General features: G+C 38.5%; 3 protein-coding genes across 4 annotated transcripts; 2 read left to right on the top strand and 1 right to left on the bottom strand.

Annotated features, from left to right (window-relative positions):
• The first annotated feature begins 5 nt into the window (after positions 1–5).
• On the top strand, positions 6–6559 carry LOC111594742 (glucose-6-phosphate 1-epimerase). Of its 2 annotated transcripts, none has more exons than XM_023308183.2 (8): positions 6–570; positions 2240–2291; positions 4633–4691; positions 4764–4920; positions 4977–5181; positions 5248–5380; positions 5778–5929; positions 6106–6559. In XM_023308183.2, the coding sequence occupies exons 1-8, from the start codon at positions 483–485 to the stop codon at positions 6151–6153; spliced, it is 894 nt and encodes a 297-aa protein (XP_023163951.1). In that variant the 5' UTR covers positions 6–482; the 3' UTR covers positions 6154–6559. The 2 variants fall into 2 exon arrangements, with proteins under 2 accessions (XP_023163951.1, XP_023163950.1); XM_023308182.2 differs by having other exon boundaries at positions 7–570; positions 5997–6559.
• Positions 6560–8002: 1443 nt separating this feature from the next.
• Positions 8003–10659, bottom strand: LOC111594756 (transmembrane 9 superfamily member 4). Its single transcript, XM_030223177.1, has 6 exons — positions 10439–10659; positions 9077–10299; positions 8783–9010; positions 8543–8726; positions 8342–8480; positions 8003–8205 (listed from the first exon to the last, which is right to left on the bottom strand). Exons 1-6 carry the CDS (start codon positions 10442–10444, stop codon positions 8105–8107), a joined length of 1881 nt encoding a protein of 626 aa, XP_030079037.1. The 5' UTR covers positions 10445–10659; the 3' UTR covers positions 8003–8104.
• A 195-nt stretch (positions 10660–10854) lies between these two features.
• On the top strand, positions 10855–16791 carry LOC111594642 (rho guanine nucleotide exchange factor 18). Its single transcript, XM_023308037.2, has 3 exons — positions 10855–11244; positions 11386–12268; positions 13211–16791. The coding sequence occupies exons 2-3, from the start codon at positions 11461–11463 to the stop codon at positions 16540–16542; spliced, it is 4140 nt and encodes a 1379-aa protein (XP_023163805.1). The 5' UTR covers positions 10855–11244; positions 11386–11460; the 3' UTR covers positions 16543–16791.
• The last annotated feature ends 1987 nt before the right edge of the window (positions 16792–18778 follow it).

The following is an 18778-nucleotide window of genomic DNA, read 5'->3' as shown; positions in this document are numbered from 1 at the left end:
CGGGAGTTTGTGAGCGAAACAACATATGGGCGGACTACGACACTTTCAGTCATAACGTTTTTTGCACGAGTTTTTTCCTTACGTATTTATTCATTGACAAAAACTCAAACTGCGCTTTGCATGTGTGTGTGTGAGTGTAAGCGTTTGGGAGGCCGCCTTTTGCGTGTGTTGTGCTAGTATGTGTGTGTGTGAGCAGCTTTGGCTCTGGGTTATTTTGCAGAACACATTTCTCGCAATTATATTGAATGTTACGTATAAATAATTAAATATCAATAACAGCAACAATTTTCAAGTTCTAACTAGCGTTGCATTTTGTGTTCAACAGTTTTGTTAATTAAAATATCACAAATACATCAGACACATATACATACAAAAGTCCTTTTAAAAAAAGATCCTTGAATTGTGATCGATTCTAGAGGGCGCTGCTGTTACCAACCAATAGAAAGGAAGTCGGGCCTAAAGAACCGTTACGCGTAAACAAAATGGCCACGACTGCGGTTGCTGTAGCAGCGACCAGTGTTGTTGTATTGGATCGTGGCAATAATACGACATGCACAATCAACTTGCATGGTAAGTTTGGTTGTGTCTGTCTGTATGTTTGTGTGTGTACATATAATTAATCATAATTTACCAAAACATAATACAACAAAAATTCTCAATTAATATTTCTTAGTTTTTTTCGGTGCTTCGGAGCTATTGAAAAAATCGTTGGCGTTATTTTTAGCGCATGATTAGCAATATTTTTTATAATTTATTTATTTTGTTTTTGTTAACCGTTTTATGGACTTTCATTTTATAGAGTTGAGCTGCGTCAACAATTTATGCAACAAATAGAGGTTATCAGAGCTAAAATACACAGTGAGAAAATGCTGGGGATTGCTTCAGATTCAATTGAACTGGATTTAAATTTAATGTTCTAGTTAAAGACTTTTTGTTAATAAATAAATACATAAGCTTAAAGCTGGAAGTGGTTCGGCTTAGGGTTTACAAATCGTGAGCTCTATCTCTATCGCAATTACTGCATTTCTTTTCGACCGGTGTACAACTATATTGTTAACCTAGTTAACCTTGTAAATAACTTGTATTAACTTTCCAAAATAGACACCGTCGCTCTCTCAACGGCTATCCTACTATCTTATCACAATTGTCCCAATGATCTATCTATGCCTCTCTCTCTGTCTCTCTCTCTCCCTCCCTCCCTCTCTCTCCTCACCGCCCTGCCTCTCTCTCGCTCTCATTCTTATTCCCTTTGGCTATGATCGTCATATCTGTCTCCTACTCGCAACACATTTCGATTAGGCGTTATATATGTTTATTTATATATATTTATATATACTTGTGTACATATTTCTATGTACGAAGCACACTTTCAACAATTACGACGTCTCGTTCACTCTGCCCACGTTGCGTTTTGCGACGCGATTTTTGAGCCGCAGCCAGCCACATATTTGCCACCACAAAATGCGATCCAACTGGCAGCCAGGTTTTTTCCAAAGTGAAGTCAAACTTTAAACTTTAGGCTAGACTTTTGATTTCCGCTTGCTTTATATATATATTTATTTTTCCACAACTCAAATACTGCAGCTTTAAGCGTAGCTTAGACGGAGGCAGGCTTACGGATAAAAACAGGCCCCATCATACATACACACTCACACACAGATAGAGGTACAGACTCATGTACACCCACACGCATCTGTGTTGCACCCACCCAATAGTCGAATGGCTATTGGAGCTGGAGGTCTTTCTCTCGTTCCGTCCAGCTGGCAGGTTTAGTGGGTTACACGAGCGTGCGTGTGTGTATGTGTGAGTCATAGTTGGCAGCGTTTAAATTCAGTTTGTAATTTACATATGAGTAATTATTTTTCTTTTTAATTCTTGAGCACCGAAAGGATTCCGTTAATACAAAGTTATACAAGTTAATACAAGCCGCTTAACAATGGTCAAACGATGTTAGCAAATGTTAAAGTTAAACAAATAGATTTATACAAATGGCCGCTTTAATGCAAATGCAGTGTTAACGTACTGTTTAGCATAATAATACAGTTAATTAGATAGATAAAGACATTTATATTGGCGAAAGAATTATTATGATAAGATACACAAGACATTAGAAATAATCTTTGTTTAGCTTAAATGAAAACAAACATTCTTTAAATTAAAATATATATTTCAAATTACTTGCTTCAAAAAACCTTTGCTGGTAATAAAATGGTAATATATTTTTAATATTTTTTAATAGGTGCCACTGTTGTGTCCTGGCGTGTTAATAATCAGGAGCAGTTGTTTGTTAGGTAAGCTTTTTTAATATTACGCATACGCCGCATCGACCACTTTAAGCTCAAAGCGCACAGTCAACCATTTGAAGTTGAAGCAACTTACGCAAGTCTACGGTAACTAACGGTGTGCAACCAAAAAAGTGTTGGACAAAAGTTTTCAACAGACGAGCGCATACCAACACCAACACCAACACAAGCACACCCATGTACACACGCATACGCACACTTGGACGTCAGCTAGCCACAAAGGATGCCCTGCAGTACGAACAGAGGCGTATGGGAGTTGGGCAGCATTAGCCATTCCGTTTGGCGGCAAAATGTTTCCGCTTGATACCCGACAACAAAAACATGAAACGAACTAAAAAGAGACGCACAAAAAACGACAAAAGAGAGGCCTGAGCGCCACAGCAAGAGCGAACGGCAGTTAGCGAGAGCGAGCAAGAGCTTGCCGAAGAGAGCGTATGCTGCACATGCACAAGACAAAATGTGAAGAATGGGCAGCTTTGAGGGCCGCTCTCTTGCTGTGTATGCTGTACTGCTCTAGCCAACGATAACAACAAAAACCAACAACCACAACAACAACAACAACAAGGAAAACAATGTGCTGGTTTTTATGAATGGAGTTTTTGGCGCGGCATCTAGATCGATAAATCCCGACTACGACTACATGATGTGCCATGTACAATATGCATTGACTTGCACAGTGGCTCAAAAAGTCGGAATGTGGCGTCTTAACTGCGGCTTGCCTCTTCTTAAATACCTTTTACATATCAGCTTATAAGGGATTTATTAATGATAATTGCTTTTAAGAATGCATGGATATTTTTCACTGCAACTTTATTTAATTCGAAAACTTTAAGAGGGAATACTAAGATTAATTACATCAGTCTAAATGCTTAATAATCGTAATATCATTTGGAAGTTTATTTAAGTTCTATTTTGCATAAAGTCCTATGAATATTGAAGTAAATGCTCACAGGGTATATAGGGTATATAGATAGTTGGACATCAAAATTTCCATGTTTTTCTAACCAATCCCATTTTCTTTGCTTAGCTTTCACGTTTTTCTCAACATTTTCGTTTGTTTGTCCGAATGTTCGTTACACATTGCGTCGCCTTTTTTGTTCAATTTTTTATCACAGTTTCGTTTTTTGTTTTGCTCATTGGCATTTGGAAACCCAGCAACAGCGCCGAAGAACTCACAGAAAAACAGCTGCGAGCCGAGTTGAAGTTCAGTTTGGTGCCAGAAAAAACCAGGGACACTTTTTTCGAATGTGTGAGCCAAAAGGAGCTCTACGTGTGGCAACAACTGGCAACGGAAAGATAGATAAAAAGTGGGAAACAGAGAATGAGAGAGAGGGAGAGAGAGAGAGAGGGAGAGAAAGAGAGACAGGGAGAGCGGCAGGGGGAGTAGGGGCTTTGGTAAAGTAAAATAGAAAGAAACTAGCTCAGTAGCTAATGCTTAAAGAGCTGCCATAATAAATGCCACTTGGTTGAATTCCATAAAACGCTGTCAAAACCGACTGATCCGCTGTACGTTGCACGGCCAACAACCTAACAATATTAATGACACAATTGCCTCGCCAGGTTCTTGGAGCAAACAAAGACAAAGGGGCCCAGTTGATGGATGCGTCGGCAAATTAGCGCAAGCAAAAAACGTAAAAGGCCAACTGAATCATTGAGCAAAAAGTTGCCAGCCAAACGCCAATTGCCAGACACTTTTTTCGTCCATCCGCAGCTCAAGCAAGAGATTCAGAAATTTCTGAATGTCTGCGCCAGTTTTTGTGCTACAACTCTTCAAATTAAACTAAAAACTAATTTTAATTTCAACGTTTTTTTGGCAATTAAAGTTTCTGAATTTTAATAAAAATCTATAAATTGTTCACTAAGAATTAACAATTAGAATTAGTTGGCTTGGTATGCAGCCTGCCGCAAGCAGTCCGCGGTCTCTACGCATATTGGTTTTGCGTATTTACCATTTCGTCATTGAATCGAAAGAAATTTTAAATATATATATCACATATATATATCTACAACCATATCATATCCACATACAAATCAACATAATTTGCGGCCATTTAAGCTCAAACAACACCAAAGTTTGTCAAGTGAGTTAATGTTGGCTTCCTATACAAATCGTGAACTCTTTTATTGTGCTTAGTATAACGCAGAGTGAAGTGGAAGGTCTAAAGGACATAGATTCGAATTTTTTCTTTGCGAGCGGCCTATGAGCGGTATAGCAAATAAATAAATATAAGCTCATTCTTTAAGTATTTTAAATATTAATAATAATCTAAATTAAAAATATAAAAAATTTAATTAATGTTAAATAAATACATATTGCTTCCACTTTCAGCAAGTTGGCATCTTTCGATGGCAAAAAGGCAATTCGTGGAGGCATACCCTTTGTTTTTCGTAAGCATACGCACATATATGACATATATTTGTTAATGTACATAACTCTGGGAAAATCCTTCCAAATTGTAGCCCAATTTGGACCCTGGTCCTTTGGTCCACAGCATGGCTTTGCAAGAATCACACGCTGGCATTTGGATCGAGCCCCAGAACGTTTGCACAATGGCGACGTGGAGGCAATATTTTCGCTGATGGACAATGAGTTTACACGTTCTATATGGAACTATCAGTAGGTGTCTGGCAAGGCAGACAATTAAATGAAATTAATCTTTGTATTATGCACAGATTTCGCATCACCTACCGCTTGATACTGCGCGAAAAGGAGCTACATTTTCACATCGGCGTCTACAATCCTAGCAAAGATCTAAGTTTTACATTCAATATGCTGCTGCACACTTATCTAAAGGTTCCAGATGTTCGACGCTGTCAGATAACTGGACTGCAGGGCTGCCATTTTATAGACAAGACCCGTGAGGGCGCTCTGTATCAGGTAAATTTTAGGTGACTTCCCAAGTATGGTGGATACTTACAGTTTTATACCTTGTTTAACCTTCAGGAGGGTCGCGAGGTGGTTACCGTTAACGAGTGGACGGATCGCATCTATCAGCATACGCCACAGGAGCATGTGATAACTAATGTAGTATCCGGGCGTAAGATGAGGCTGCACAAATACAATTTCCCAGACACAGGTGAGCTGAGCAACAGTAACTGTTAATGTGCCGCTCTGAATGTTATTTGCATGTGATATATCTGAATTGGTGAGGTGTTTAGTATACCTCACAAGATATGCCCTGTTAAAAGACTCGGTCACGTTACTTTCAGTGCCAACTGGTGAAGTCTCCTTTTCACTTTATTTCAATTTATTTTCTGCAAATGTAAATAGGACCAAATTGATTGATTCTTTATTTCTATTTACTATGAACTCAAATCTAAATAGACCATAGTTAGAGCTGATTCTAAGACAACAATTAACTAAACACTATATCAAGTTAACAGACTGCTCCGCATAACATAGTATTCCTCAATCTTGAGATACTTCGTAGTATAGTAAATATCTCAATTTCCAAAATCTTGTGGTTAATGCAGTTATTTGGAATCCCTGGATCGATCGATCGCGTGAGATGAGCGACTTTGGCGACGATGAATTTCCCAACATGCTGTGCGTAGAGGCTGGCAATGTCAGCTCTCCAGTCATACTGCTGCCTGGCAGCTGTTTCGAGGCCAGCCAGATACTACAGGTACATAAATATATAGTATATATGACGATGTTATTTAATAAACTGCAACCCATGTCCACGCCCACAGCAATTTAAGTGTCCTTATGAGTTGGCAGTGCCTAAGAAAAAACCACAAAGAAATCCAAAATGCATAAAAGCTTAATTAAATCTATGATACTTTAAATATATCTATTTAGATCATCATCGAGGGAAATGTCAGTCGTAAGACCAAACGGAATCGCTAGCGTTTAAGGAATCGGAACCCGTTGAGGTAAACCGATTCGTACATCATTTCAATGACATCGTCCACAAAGTAAGCAGTAAAATCAGGAAGAATTGGGGGAACACTTTGTCAGTTGATTATAAGTGTATATTCTCAGTAACTGTCCTATAACTAGCACAATATTGAGACCCCAAAAACAAAAAAATCAAAATATTGGTAGTGTTGTTCAAGCAGAACTATGATTAAATGCTCACATTGAGAATGCGGTTCATCTCGTCTCTAAACAAAAAGTTAAAGACCTATTAAAATACATATTAAGTCGTGCATTAACTAAAGTAAACTAAATTAGCATTAGGCTCACGTAGTTAGTGTACATGTGTATACCATCCGATGCGATCTATAGAATTTTATAGCCTAGTTTTAAAATCATTTCTGTGTAAAATACTAAAAGATGAAATAAAAATTAAATAAATTTACAATTAGTTTGTGCTATGTCAATTTATATAGTTATACGATTATTATAATATGTTTTATATTATATATATATAGTTTGTTGATCTTTTCTTGGTGACATACGTGGAAAAACCGTTTGAGCCATGTTGAACACTGCGTTGCTGACATTCCCAATGATACTTTGTTTATCTGTATAGCCACGTTGCTGTAAAACGGCATAAATATATATATATATATATATAGCTGCATATAAGAAGTTCGACTTACTTTGTAATACTCAAAGAAATCAACTGCTAACGCTAGTTGTATGCCAACAATGCCCAGGAACATTATTATAATTATTTTCAACATTTTGTCACTTTTTTTACCTTACAAATGTGTACAGCCCCTTTGGCTTGTTCAATACTTCTGTCCAGAAGCTAAATTCGTAGAATGCTAACTACGGACCCGCACACATGTTAGCGCAGCTGTTGTGTTAAACCTAACACTACACGCCTTAAATACTTTTCATGAGTTAAATGTAAGTCTAAGTTGTTGACGCTACAACTTTAAGTGTAGCATTACCACAAAAAATAAATATATAAACTTCTCTAAAGTCTGAATAAAACAGTTATGTGAACATAAAATAAAATGTTAGCGAGAAAAAATAAAATTGATAAAACATTACTATAATATAAATATATTATGTTTTATAGAAATAGAACGATAATTTTTTGAGCTAACTAAATAAAATAATTGTTACTTTTCCTTTCAATTTTCAATAATCTATTTATGTATAAAACCCCAGGAAGCTTCTGGCCTCTTACAGTATAAATTGTAACAAATGTTAAAAAGATGTTATGCTTAAGATGTGAGCGATTTTTGTATAATATATATATAATGGCAGTATGATATGGTTGACAGCCAAGCGAATACGAAAATGACTGTTACTTAGGCGTTGTAAAAAGATGTTTTTGTGTGGTTCAGTCACAGGTACGTAGATTGTTACCTTAATTTCAAGTGCATAACAACATTAACCTGGAACTTTCTTAATAAAATAATTTTACTTTAATCACTTGGTCGCGATCTATACTTAGCTTACATTTATTAGATTTCTTGTTTGTTTTAGCTTACAATTAGGTTTTTATTTTTTACAATACATATATAAATTATGCGTTTCTAGAATGTATCGTAACGCAATGCACTCGAAAATTGAGCGACGCCCGTAAACTCTTAGTAAAGATTCTCAATCGGTATTTTTGTCGTTAATTTAAGCAGCAGCAGCAAGCATAAAGTAAACTTATAGCACACTTAGTTAAGAGAGTTGAGGGCTAAACAAGATTTTACACATGGCCTTTGTAGACTTTTTCATATAAATAATATATATATATATATATATATATATATATATATATATATATATATATATATATATATATATAATGTATATAAATATAATATTATAGGCATTAAGTATTACGATCAAATGATATTGCAGGGATAGTTTGGTGTACAGCATTGTGTGCCAGATTATAGATGTTCTAATCAATTTTCACGGCACCATAGATTTTTAATATGAAAACATAGGCAGCAAAGAAGCCAATGGAGCCAGTCAATAGCCAAAATGTTAGCACCATTAAACCTAATAAAAATAAAAATAAATGATTAATAAATAGCAACATTATTTATATATATATATATATATATATATATATATATATTTATATATATATATATATATATATATATATATATATATATATATAATAATGTCTCACCTGTATATCCCAAGTAAAGCAGCGTGGGTATAAATTCTGTGATCTCCAGCTTGGTAAAAAAGTAAAATATGCTATAGAAGAGCACATACACAGCCGACCCACCAGAGACAATGAAGCTGCGCCACCACCACCGATAATCCTGCAAGAAAATAAAGTTAATAAAGCGTATTACACAGTCGAGTATTTGAATATAGAATATACCTCGCCACACAGTTGAAAGTACGTCATAACAATAGAGATTTGACCACAGCTAACAACTAGAATACAAAATACTAAAAACAGAAAGCCAAATAAATAATAAAATTGATTCTGCCAAATTGCCGTAAAAACGAAGAACAGTTCGATGAAAACGGCTCCAAATGGCAAGATGCCAGCCATTAAGGTGCTACAAAGGAGAGAAAGATTAGTTACGATTCTCATCAGGGAGAGCTAGTGACCAACCTCAGGGCTGCATTCATATACCAATGCTGTGTTGGCACCTGGCGTGGTATCATATTCGTTCGCACTGGATGCTGATATGGTTGCTTTCGGTAGCCCAGATAAAATCCCAAATAAACGAGCGGCACAGATATGCCGAACCACAGCAACAACAGCGATATCATTGTTGTAAAAGGCACAGCGCCGCTCGATGACTTGTCCCAAATGAAGAAGTTCAAAATGAAGCCCGTGCTGTTAAGCATTCCAATATATAAATATAAGCATTTTCCAATTTATAAAACAAAAGAACAAACTTACCCAAAGACAATACCCGGATATAATGTAGCCGTTAGGAAGGCAGCCCGTTTCCATTCCCGTCCCTTCATCGTCTTGTAGAGACGCGCTGCATAGTAGCCGGCAATAGTTCCCATGAAAACGTACATAAAAATTCCGGATGTCATTAAAGCGCCACGTGAAGAGGGCGACAGCATGCCCAGCATTGCAAAAAAGATGGTAATCATGGCCATGAAAAATATTTGAATCCCGCTGCCAATGATAGCAGAGAAGAGGCGCGTATTTTTGGGCGGTCTAAAGACATCGCCATGGACTAGCTTCCAGCCGGTCTCCTCAAGCGTATCTTCGATATTATCATCAGTATTATAACGAGCGATATCCCGCCTCAATGTACGTATCATGATCATGGTGAGTATACCAGATAGGAAGAAGACGACGACCAGCGAATTGATGATGCTAAACCAATGGATTTGCACATCACGCATGCCCAAGTAAATGTCCCAGCGTGAGGCCCAGCTAACCTTAGACTCCTTCCAAACAACAGAGTATGTAAAGTAGAGCTGTGTCTCACCTGAAGGATTAACGAGCTGGGGACTCGGATTGTCGGGAAAATTGCAGCTATCGCCCTCAAATTTAAGTTCCTTGTAGCTAACTGACCCAGTTAGTACCTCAAACCCAACAACACGATATTTATCCTTGGTATACATATGATAGGAGAGTATGAACTTTAGGTGGTTGTTAATGTACATCTTATCTCCATCTATTTGTCCCAATCGATAACCATGCTCGTACGTCACTTCAGCGGGATTTGAAGCACTGACAATGCGTGTTGCCACTGGCAAATTGTCAACTAGCAAATGCACAAAATACTCGTGGTGTATGCGCTCAGCGACCATTGCCGAATCCTCTTTGCTCCAGGTCATAGGTAAGTCTTTTTTGTTACAGAGCAGCTTGCAATTCACGTCCTCGGCCATTTGAACCTCGTAGGGTGTGTTCACTATGCGATCACCACGCAGAACTTCACCCAGATTCTCTGATTTGAAGATTAGGGTTCCATTTTTGGGATAACAGAAACGCAGTGAATAATACTGATAGGGAAGCTGCGTACGGCTGCTTGTCATTTTGACCGCTTTAACATCGATTTTTTGTCCACGCACAAATTCAACGGGTGCCACGCCGGGCACATAAAAGCAATCTACAATGACGACGATGCTGCTGCTGGCAAGCAGCGCGAACATCACCGACCACTAGAAAATTAAGTAGCATAAAATAAAAGAGAAAAGAACATAAACAAAATTTGATTGCGTGTCCCTTTTGCCAACGTTTCGTTTATCGGCAGTTCGCTGCAGTTGGCTTAAGGGCTTGGCTGCACGCTGCAAGACTCACCTGCATGGCTGGCTGTGGGATTGAAACCCAAATGATATGCACTGAATGTAAATGTATATATTTAACTAAAAATTTGGCAATTTATAAACTAGCTAAAAAATTTATTCTTTCTTCTTATTGCCTCTTCTCGGATACAATTGTCGCCCGCTCAGTGTAGGGCAACGTTCAAATTCTTATCGTTCGTTGTGTGGTATTTTTTCTGTTGAAGTTACCATAACATACCATAACAGCTGTACAATTTAAATTTAAATCGTAAGAAATTATATATAAATATATATATTTTTTTCATAAAGTTACATTATAACAATTGTTGATGCTTTTTAAAATATATAATTTGTAATGGCAAATTATAAATAAAATGTAAAGCACCGACACTTTATTTTAATAACCCGGTATCAATAACAGTCTAAAATTCTGTTGTCAGAAGCAGTAGAACGAACTAAATGAGCTAGCCATTTTACACTAGTTCGGTTCGTTTAGTTAAGTGAGTCGTTTGAGTGAGTCTGTTCCAAGCAACTCCATACCAGCGAAAATATGTGTCTCAAATAGTGTATAACTTTTTGAAATTTCATTAAATTTAAATTATTTTACTTTTAAATGTTAAAAGCAACAAAAACGATACAATTGTCTTATGCTCGAATAAATATTTCCCCTAACCTACTGGCACTGCTGTTTTGTTGTTGTTGTGGTTATCGCTTGTTTCTTTTGTTTTCTGTATTTGTGTGTACAAGGACGGTGTAGCGACAGTGTTGAAGTTGTGCTCGTCCTTGCCTGGGAAAGGCGCAACAATTAGAACGCGCAACAAGGTGGGTAAGTCGATGTGTTTGTGTGTGCGTGAGAAAATCAATAACAGTTCAACAAAAGACAAAAACTGCAAGCTCTGCTTGTGTTTGTGTGTGTGTGTGTGCGTAGGTGTTGCGTACTAAACTTTCTTTTTCTACAAACAGCCAAATAAGTAAAGCAGTGAAGAAAATACCAAAAAGTTAAATAAAGAAAATACCAAAACCTTTGCTAGACATATTATGGAAAATACGCAGAATGCTGCAGTTGCCGCCAACGCCGATGCCGCTACCCTCACCGTTGGTGCCAGCAGCAGCAATAACGCCGACGACAATGACAGCGATAATGATGTGGTCACCGATTTTCTAAACTCCAATTGCAATAGCAACAGCAACGACGTTGGAGACGTGTCAGCTGCACCTGCTGCGCCAACATCAAAAATTACACATTCTGCTCCTCGCGTTACAGTGGAAAGTCAAAATTATTGTATACCTGTTATTAATGCACCTGTCCCAGCTGTGGCGCTTCCTAGCAATAATAACAACAATACTAACAGTACACTACACCACAGCAACAATAACAACATGATACCCACAATTAATGTGACACCTCATAGTCCTGCATCGGCCTCCAAGTACAACAACATCTTCGAGGACACATTGAGCCAGTTGCAAAATATACGCGAAACAGTGCAGCAGATGAAGAACTCCTCAAGTCACAATCAGCAAGATGGTCTGGCTAATAGCTATGGCCTGCTCAATGCGGCGATACTTAGCGCCTCGCTGCCCGATCTCAGCAATACGGGAGGCCCCGCAAATGCCAACGGCGCTGTTGGCATCAACAACATGGGGATCATGTGGTCTGCAGCGCCACAGCAATGCCTGCTCTTGTACACAGATCGACGGAAATCATGGACGGCGGTTGATGATACCACAGCGACGGGTGATTGTACTAACAAGAGCGTCAGCCTGTCCAGTCTAGACAGCGAGGAACAGGAGACCATACGTGTTACCGAGCAACGAAGGCGCTCAGCTAGGAATAGCACAGGCGGTATGAAATGGTTGACTCTATATACAAATTTATTAGACTGACTTAATAGAATCTTTTTATATGGAAGTTATTTATCAAAATAGGTTATTGTCCAAATAGGTTTGACAGCTTCTACATTTATAAGAATAAAATGCGACATTATAATTACCGTGTTATAGGATCCAAAAACAGTCTATTAGTGTTGTGTCCAACGCCCTTTGTTTATGCTCAATTAGAATTAATTTGTCGCCTAACTGCTTTATAGTGATAACATTTCTAACATTAATAGACGAGGCAGAGTCTTTGATTCCCATTAAATTGGAGACTGCGACTGGCTTTAAGTATGGTAACGTAGAACAGAGAAGCTCTGCATGAATGCGCAGCGACCTTAGAAAAGGAGCTCAACAGGAATAATGAATATAGAGCTAAATAGTGTATTAGGTATATAATCTAATAGTCTGTATTACAGGGGAGTTTTTCTGATAATTACAACCACTTTCGGAATTTTAGAAAAATTCTACAAATAAATTTTTTCTTTTCTTTACAATTGAGTAATATAATTAAAAAATTTATTTGATTAATATTGAGGGCAATACATGCAGCAGATCAGAGCATTAGATAGAAGAATTTCAATTATCCTCCATTTTTCGATAAATCAAAATTTCTTATTTTTATAAATGACTGAATTTTGAATTTAATTTAATATTGAATAAATTCAATATTTCTAATTTCACGCGTCATAAACGCTTCTTACGCATTAATATGCCCCATAAGTTTACCTCTAATTAGTGTTTAGTTTCGATTACGATAAGAAATTCCACAAAAGCCTCACAGTATTCGTTATCAGTGCCTCGTAGCGGAGTCCAAGAGTCAGACGCATTTACCTTTTTTAAGTTATTTCACTTGATTTTCATTTATCATTTCCATACCTTTTTTTACATATTGCAAAATTTGTATTCTCAGGCATTTCAACTCATTCCCTGAACGAGGCGGAGCTGGCGCGCGATTTTGAGCGTATTGCGGCTAAGAGAAGCTTAGCCACGGAGATAATTAGCCGAATACCGTTGCAGAAGAGCATCTCAACTTCTTCAATCATTGCCAAGGAGGATATCAAAGCGATAGCGCGACACCTCACAGATAGCGAGGATGAAAATCAGACTTTGTTGCGTTCACATGCTAAAATCGAGGTTTACGATCACGTAGAGAAGCGTCCAAAACGTGGTTCCCTATTCTTTCGGAAAAAGAAACCAAAGGCCAAGACGAAGTCGTTAGTAGGTGGCGTTCAGCTAAGCGATATGGAAACGCATTTGGAACGTAAGAAACTGTCGGCAGGCCAGGACTATTGTGATGGCTCAGAGATTTTGCATCAGCAGCATTACCAACAGCATCATCAGATGCAGGAACAAGAGGATCAGCAGCCATTAATACGAGCCGCCGAGCTGCAATTTCTTAATGAACCGCCAATTGAGGCACAGGATTTGGGAGCCGATCCAGTATTGGGCATCGTCCTACAAGAGCCCGACTCCTGGACTCCAAATGTACCCAAGGATCAACTAAAAACACTCAAGGAACTGCAAATCAAACGGCAGGAACACATCTACGAGTTTATTATGACCGAGAAGCATCACTGCCAAACGTTGATTGTAATGCGTAAAGTGTTTGTTGAGAGTATGGAGCGGCATTTTCCAGCGCTTAATACGCACAGTATGTTTCCTCGGCTCCAGCAGCTAACGGAGCTGCACACGTGCTTCCTGCGTCAGCTGCGGCAGAAGCAACGCGAACATCTGCTTGTGGATAGCATTGCGGATATCTTGCTGGAGTTCTTCTCGCTGGAGCAGGCCCAATGTCTGCGATTGGCCTACGGCGAATTCTGTGCGAATCATCGCAGTGCTTTGGAACAGTTTAAACAATGCCTTTCGGAGCCCAGCTTTGCAGAATGGTACAAGCACTGTCTGCAGAATCCATTACTCAAAAAAAAGGGAATACCAGAGTGCATATTGTTTGTCACGCAGCGCCTAACAAAATATCCGCTACTGATTGAACCGTTGTTGAAGAGTGCACGGGATAATAAACTTGAGACGGATAAGCTGCAACATGCGTTGAATCTGGTGAAATCTCTCCTGGTTGATGTGGATGCTTGCGTGGCGGAGAAGGAACTGCGTGAAAGGCAGCTGGAGATTTATGCCCGTATCGATGCAAAATCGTTTGCTATCTATAAGAATAAGCCCTTTCGCAAGACCGAGCTGGGAGTAGAGTCACGGCGACGTCTTAAATTTGATGGCTTAGCCACGTTGATGCAGGGTCGGGCAAAGACTCAGCTCGTTTTGATTGTGGTGCTCACGGACTGCCTTTGCTTTCTTATCGAGAATTCGGCGCATAATAAGTATGCGTTTTTCACGCCCGAGCATAAGGCGGGCGTGGTCCCATTGCAAAAGCTGTTGATACGCGAGAAAGCGGGTACCGAATCGCGTGGAATCTATATAATCAGTTCCAATCCCGATTTCCCCGAAATGTACGAGCTCAAAGTGCAAACGCCAAAGGATAAGCAAACCTGGATCCAGGGTATTAGGCAGGCAGTGCTCGATTGTCCTGCTACGGATATTATCGAAGCTGAAGCATTGACGGCTGAAGAAAAGCTACGCATTGGTGTAAACAAGCGCGAGATCATTGAGAAAATGCGCCAAAAGGATATTGAACAGGCACTACTGCTGGAGGAGAAACTGTTGCTTCAGTTTAATCTGCTCAAGCAACAGCAACCCTTTGGTGAAGATCTCAATGCAGCTAATACGAATGGTAGTGCGGCCAATTTCCTTGCCGCCTTTGGCTCCTATAAGGAGTTGGTCGCAACGGACTGCGATACCACGGAGCTCTGGCGACGTGTTCTCAACACTGTGCAAGATATTAGCCAGCTTGCAGCAAGCATTTATAGCGCTGCAACCGGACTGCCCGTCTCTCGCACCGTGAGTAGCGTGGGTGAAAAGCAAAGTGTTCTCTATGCCTCGCCCACATTGCCGAAGCGTGCGGAAACCTTTGCGGGCTTCGACGAGAAAAGGGGCAAACTGGTCGTGGGTCGGGATGCCAAGCTGACGCCACGGTTACAGGAGCTGGAAGAGAAGCGTGAGCTGAAGACCCAAATGCCAGTGGAGTTAACCGCAACGACAACGCCGCTGCAGCTCCATGCTAGTACGCTGCCCGCCAATACTAAGGAGCATAATTATGCGGTGCTCCAGGTGTCGCATCATTTGCACACTCTGCTCTGCATCATCTCACAGCAGATGACTTGTATTCAGAGTTTGCAACTGCAACTGGCGCTGTATCGTGAATCTCCAAGAAACAGCAGTATTGGGGGAGGCTCTAGCGCCGTTGGTACAACTGGTTTAGGTGCTGGTGGTAGCTCTGCTTACACGCACAAGGATCAATTGGAGGAGCTGCGCAATTTGCAAGACAAATTGCAGGAGGAGAAGACTGCTTGGTTGCGCCAGAAGCAACAGCAAATGGACGAGTTGGCCGAAATGCGGGCACAGCAGCTGCAGCTGCAGCAACAAATTAAAGCCGAACAGGAGGACATACGTCAGCAGCGTGAGCAACTCTACCGTAAAATGGAGCTGTTGTCCAGTCAAGGTCTTTTGCTATCACCCAGTACACCGCTGCCAACGCTTGCGCCAGCGCTCGCACCTGTTGCTTTGCCAGAGGACGTACATGAGCTGGACACGCCCACTGCAGCGACACCAACAACAGCAACTGCCTCCACCATTGATAGACGCAAGGAAAAGTGGTTGAGCAGCGGATCCAATTACAAAACCCCGCCGGTGCATTTGATTAGCGCGAATAATGCACCGAAAGCAAGCTCGGCGCTCGTGAAACAGAAACTGCCCATGAAGTTATCGTCGTTGTCATCCGGCACGCGTGTCGATAAGTCAGCCAGCTTCAATAATAGCTCCAATAATGTGTCCTCACCTGCTTCCGCTGGAGTGCAGCAAATGTTTCCACTTAAGTTGGCTGACAAACAACGACAAATGGTTACGCCCACGCCACAGCACGCTCGGACCGGCAGCTCACCAGCCGTCATACAGCAGGCAGCCGGAACACCGGTCGCTAGTTTAACGCCAAATGCATCAGGACATTACGTGGGATATGGAGGGGCAGCAGCAGCAGCTGCTCAGCAACAACGACTGGTTCAAACACCCACGAGCAGCCGCAACAATGCAAATGCAACTGCACGCGTGACTGCTCCTTTGGCCAGTTCGGGGCAGGCGCCACGTGCCAAGCCAGAGGAGGAGGAGATTTACTTCTGACGCAAATTCTCGACAGAAGTCGAAATCTAAAAATTTAAGCAACTAACACCCCACGTTCCAATAATAGGTCAAATATTTTGTATAATTTGCCGTTAGGAACATCATATTCTTCATTTACTGTAGGTATTTCAATTGAACATTTCAATAGTTAAGATATAAATTCCCTTATAGATGTTCTTACCTTTCGTGTATTGCATATATCATTCAAGTATTCCGCAGGAGAAATTCGTTATAAAAGTTCGAGGTAAAGTTAAAGGTGTAGTTATCGTTCTACTTCTCCAACGGCTGTTAATTTCTCATTTCATTCCAGCATTCCTCAGACAAAACTTAGTAAAGTAGTGTGGGGGTTCCTTTAATAACATTCTTGTTAAATGTCCTAGAAATTATATGATACCTTATGACATATTTATACTAAAGATAAAGACCTATAGAGAAGAGGACTTACCAGATATGTTTTTGTTCAGTGTTCCTTTTGACAAAAAATATGCTAAACAAGAAAAATTAAGAAGTTTTTACATAAATAGTGAGCCGTTAACATTTAATAGGAGTTATGAAATTTATTTAAAAAGTAGTGAGACCATCTTAAAGTGAAACACTTCAATAAAGCAAGAGCCCACATAAATACTTATAGAAGTTACTCGAAGATATTGGAAATCAATTGTAAAGAATATGGATTACTTAGAACTAAAACATATCTTTAAAATACTTAAATATGTTTCCATTATACATGCATGATCATATTCATTATGTAACCAATTTACGCATGGGCAAATTATTCCACTAACCAAGCATCTCAAAACGCAGTCTACTTGTTTGAGTGCTCGTCCATTAACTTAAGTAATCCCAAGTCTGTGTTTATCCTATATATGTATATATATATGTGTGTGTGTTCTTAGATCGTTCCAATTCCTTTAACCAAGCAGCTCTAAAAGTATCAAGTTATTGGAAAGGTACTATTATAGGTATTATAAATAGATAAAAATCTGACTTTAAAAAGTGTATTTAAAATTTAAATTTATAAAACTTCTTATCAGGTCTTTGTCAAATTGTTTCTTTTTTCTTTAATGTCCTAAGTTTTTAAGGCTGTACAATGCATTTTTAGTCCATTTTGTACTTTAACTACTTCCATATCTGATTGACCACGTGAGTAGTTAACATTTGAATGTTTCTAACGTATAGGTAACTATTTATTTTCTCAATGTACTTAGACTTTTATATTTTTCATAAATGTGTTATAACTTTATTTTGCCTCATTACAACTCCAACTTACAAATGTATTAAACAATTACACAAAAATAAACTATATAAAGCGATATTGTTAACGTTTACTGAAATGAATATGTATGTAAAACAAAAACGTATGATTGCGTCTTAATATAAAAATTAGTTTTTAAGCCCATATACAGATTTTATATACAAGATCTATATGTATGCATAACCTTACAATAACTGTACTTGAAGACAGCTATAAACTGTTTAGTATTTACAAAGTTGTAAAAGTGTTTCATATTTGTTTCTTAATGTTCTTTATATGAACATTCTTCCAGTAATTTTTAAAATAAATTTCACCTTTAGTAAGGAAATGTATAACATATATATATTTTTCTTAATTATGATTTGTAACACAAAAATTCATTGTTTCAGATATTTTTGATATTTTATAAAATATAGGTTTAACAACGAATATAGGTTTAACAATGTTTGATTTAAATTGATAGACATGATTCACATCCAAAAATAAATTTAAATCATTTTTAAATAATTTTTGAAAAAGCTTGATATATAGGTATATTTAAAATGCTTTTTATGTATAAAAAATGTTACTTGAAAGTTTGCAGTGTAATTCATATTTCATGAAAATGTATATATTATTTATTTGCCTTAAACAAATTCTATTTATTCTCTATATACAAAAGAAAATAATATTTTTAATATTTATTGCGACTCCATAAAATCGTATTCAATTGCAAAAAAAATATTGTATATTATATATATATACTGTTCTTTTAATTTAAATTATTAGAAGTAAGGAAACTATAGTCGAGGGTGGACGGATTGGCTTTGCCAGTTGGCCAAACGTTTTGTTTAATAACTTCTGTCCTAACGGATTTCAATTTCAGAATTTTCAGAACCAAAACCTTTCAGAGCCTATTTACAGCGGGAACTTTTGCTGTGCAATTTTGTGTAGGTATCCAACAAATGATGTAAAATATAGAAGAAACTAAACGCACACTTT

This window comes from Drosophila hydei, unplaced genomic scaffold (genome assembly GCF_003285905.1).
Source record: "Drosophila hydei strain 15085-1641.00,03,60 unplaced genomic scaffold, DhydRS2 tig00000149-arrow-pilon, whole genome shotgun sequence".
Classification (NCBI taxonomy): Eukaryota; Metazoa; Arthropoda; class Insecta; order Diptera; family Drosophilidae; genus Drosophila; species Drosophila hydei.
The sequence above is the reverse complement of the archived record's forward strand: the minus strand, read 5'-3'. Positions and strand labels throughout refer to the sequence as shown.

Excerpts from the sequence above, each read along its gene's own strand:
- LOC111594742 (XM_023308182.2), top strand. The coding sequence starts at position 483 with ATGGCCACGACTGCGGTTGCTGTAGCAGCGACCAGTGTTGTTGTATTG. Across the intron at positions 4,692-4,763 it reads AGGCATACCCTTTGTTTTTC|CCCAATTTGGACCCTGGTCC; the intron begins GTAAGCATACGC and ends TCCAAATTGTAG. Across the intron at positions 5,182-5,247 it reads GTGAGGGCGCTCTGTATCAG|GAGGGTCGCGAGGTGGTTAC; the intron begins GTAAATTTTAGG and ends TTTAACCTTCAG.
- LOC111594756 (XM_030223177.1), bottom strand. Across the intron at positions 9,011-9,076 it reads TATCCGGGTATTGTCTTTGG|CACGGGCTTCATTTTGAACT; the intron begins GTAAGTTTGTTC and ends AATGCTTAACAG. Across the intron at positions 8,481-8,542 it reads ACTTTCAACTGTGTGGCGAG|GATTATCGGTGGTGGTGGCG; the intron begins GTATATTCTATA and ends ATTTTCTTGCAG.
- LOC111594642 (XM_023308037.2), top strand. The coding sequence starts at position 11,461 with ATGGAAAATACGCAGAATGCTGCAGTTGCCGCCAACGCCGATGCCGCT. Across the intron at positions 12,269-13,210 it reads AGCTAGGAATAGCACAGGCG|GCATTTCAACTCATTCCCTG; the intron begins GTATGAAATGGT and ends TTGTATTCTCAG.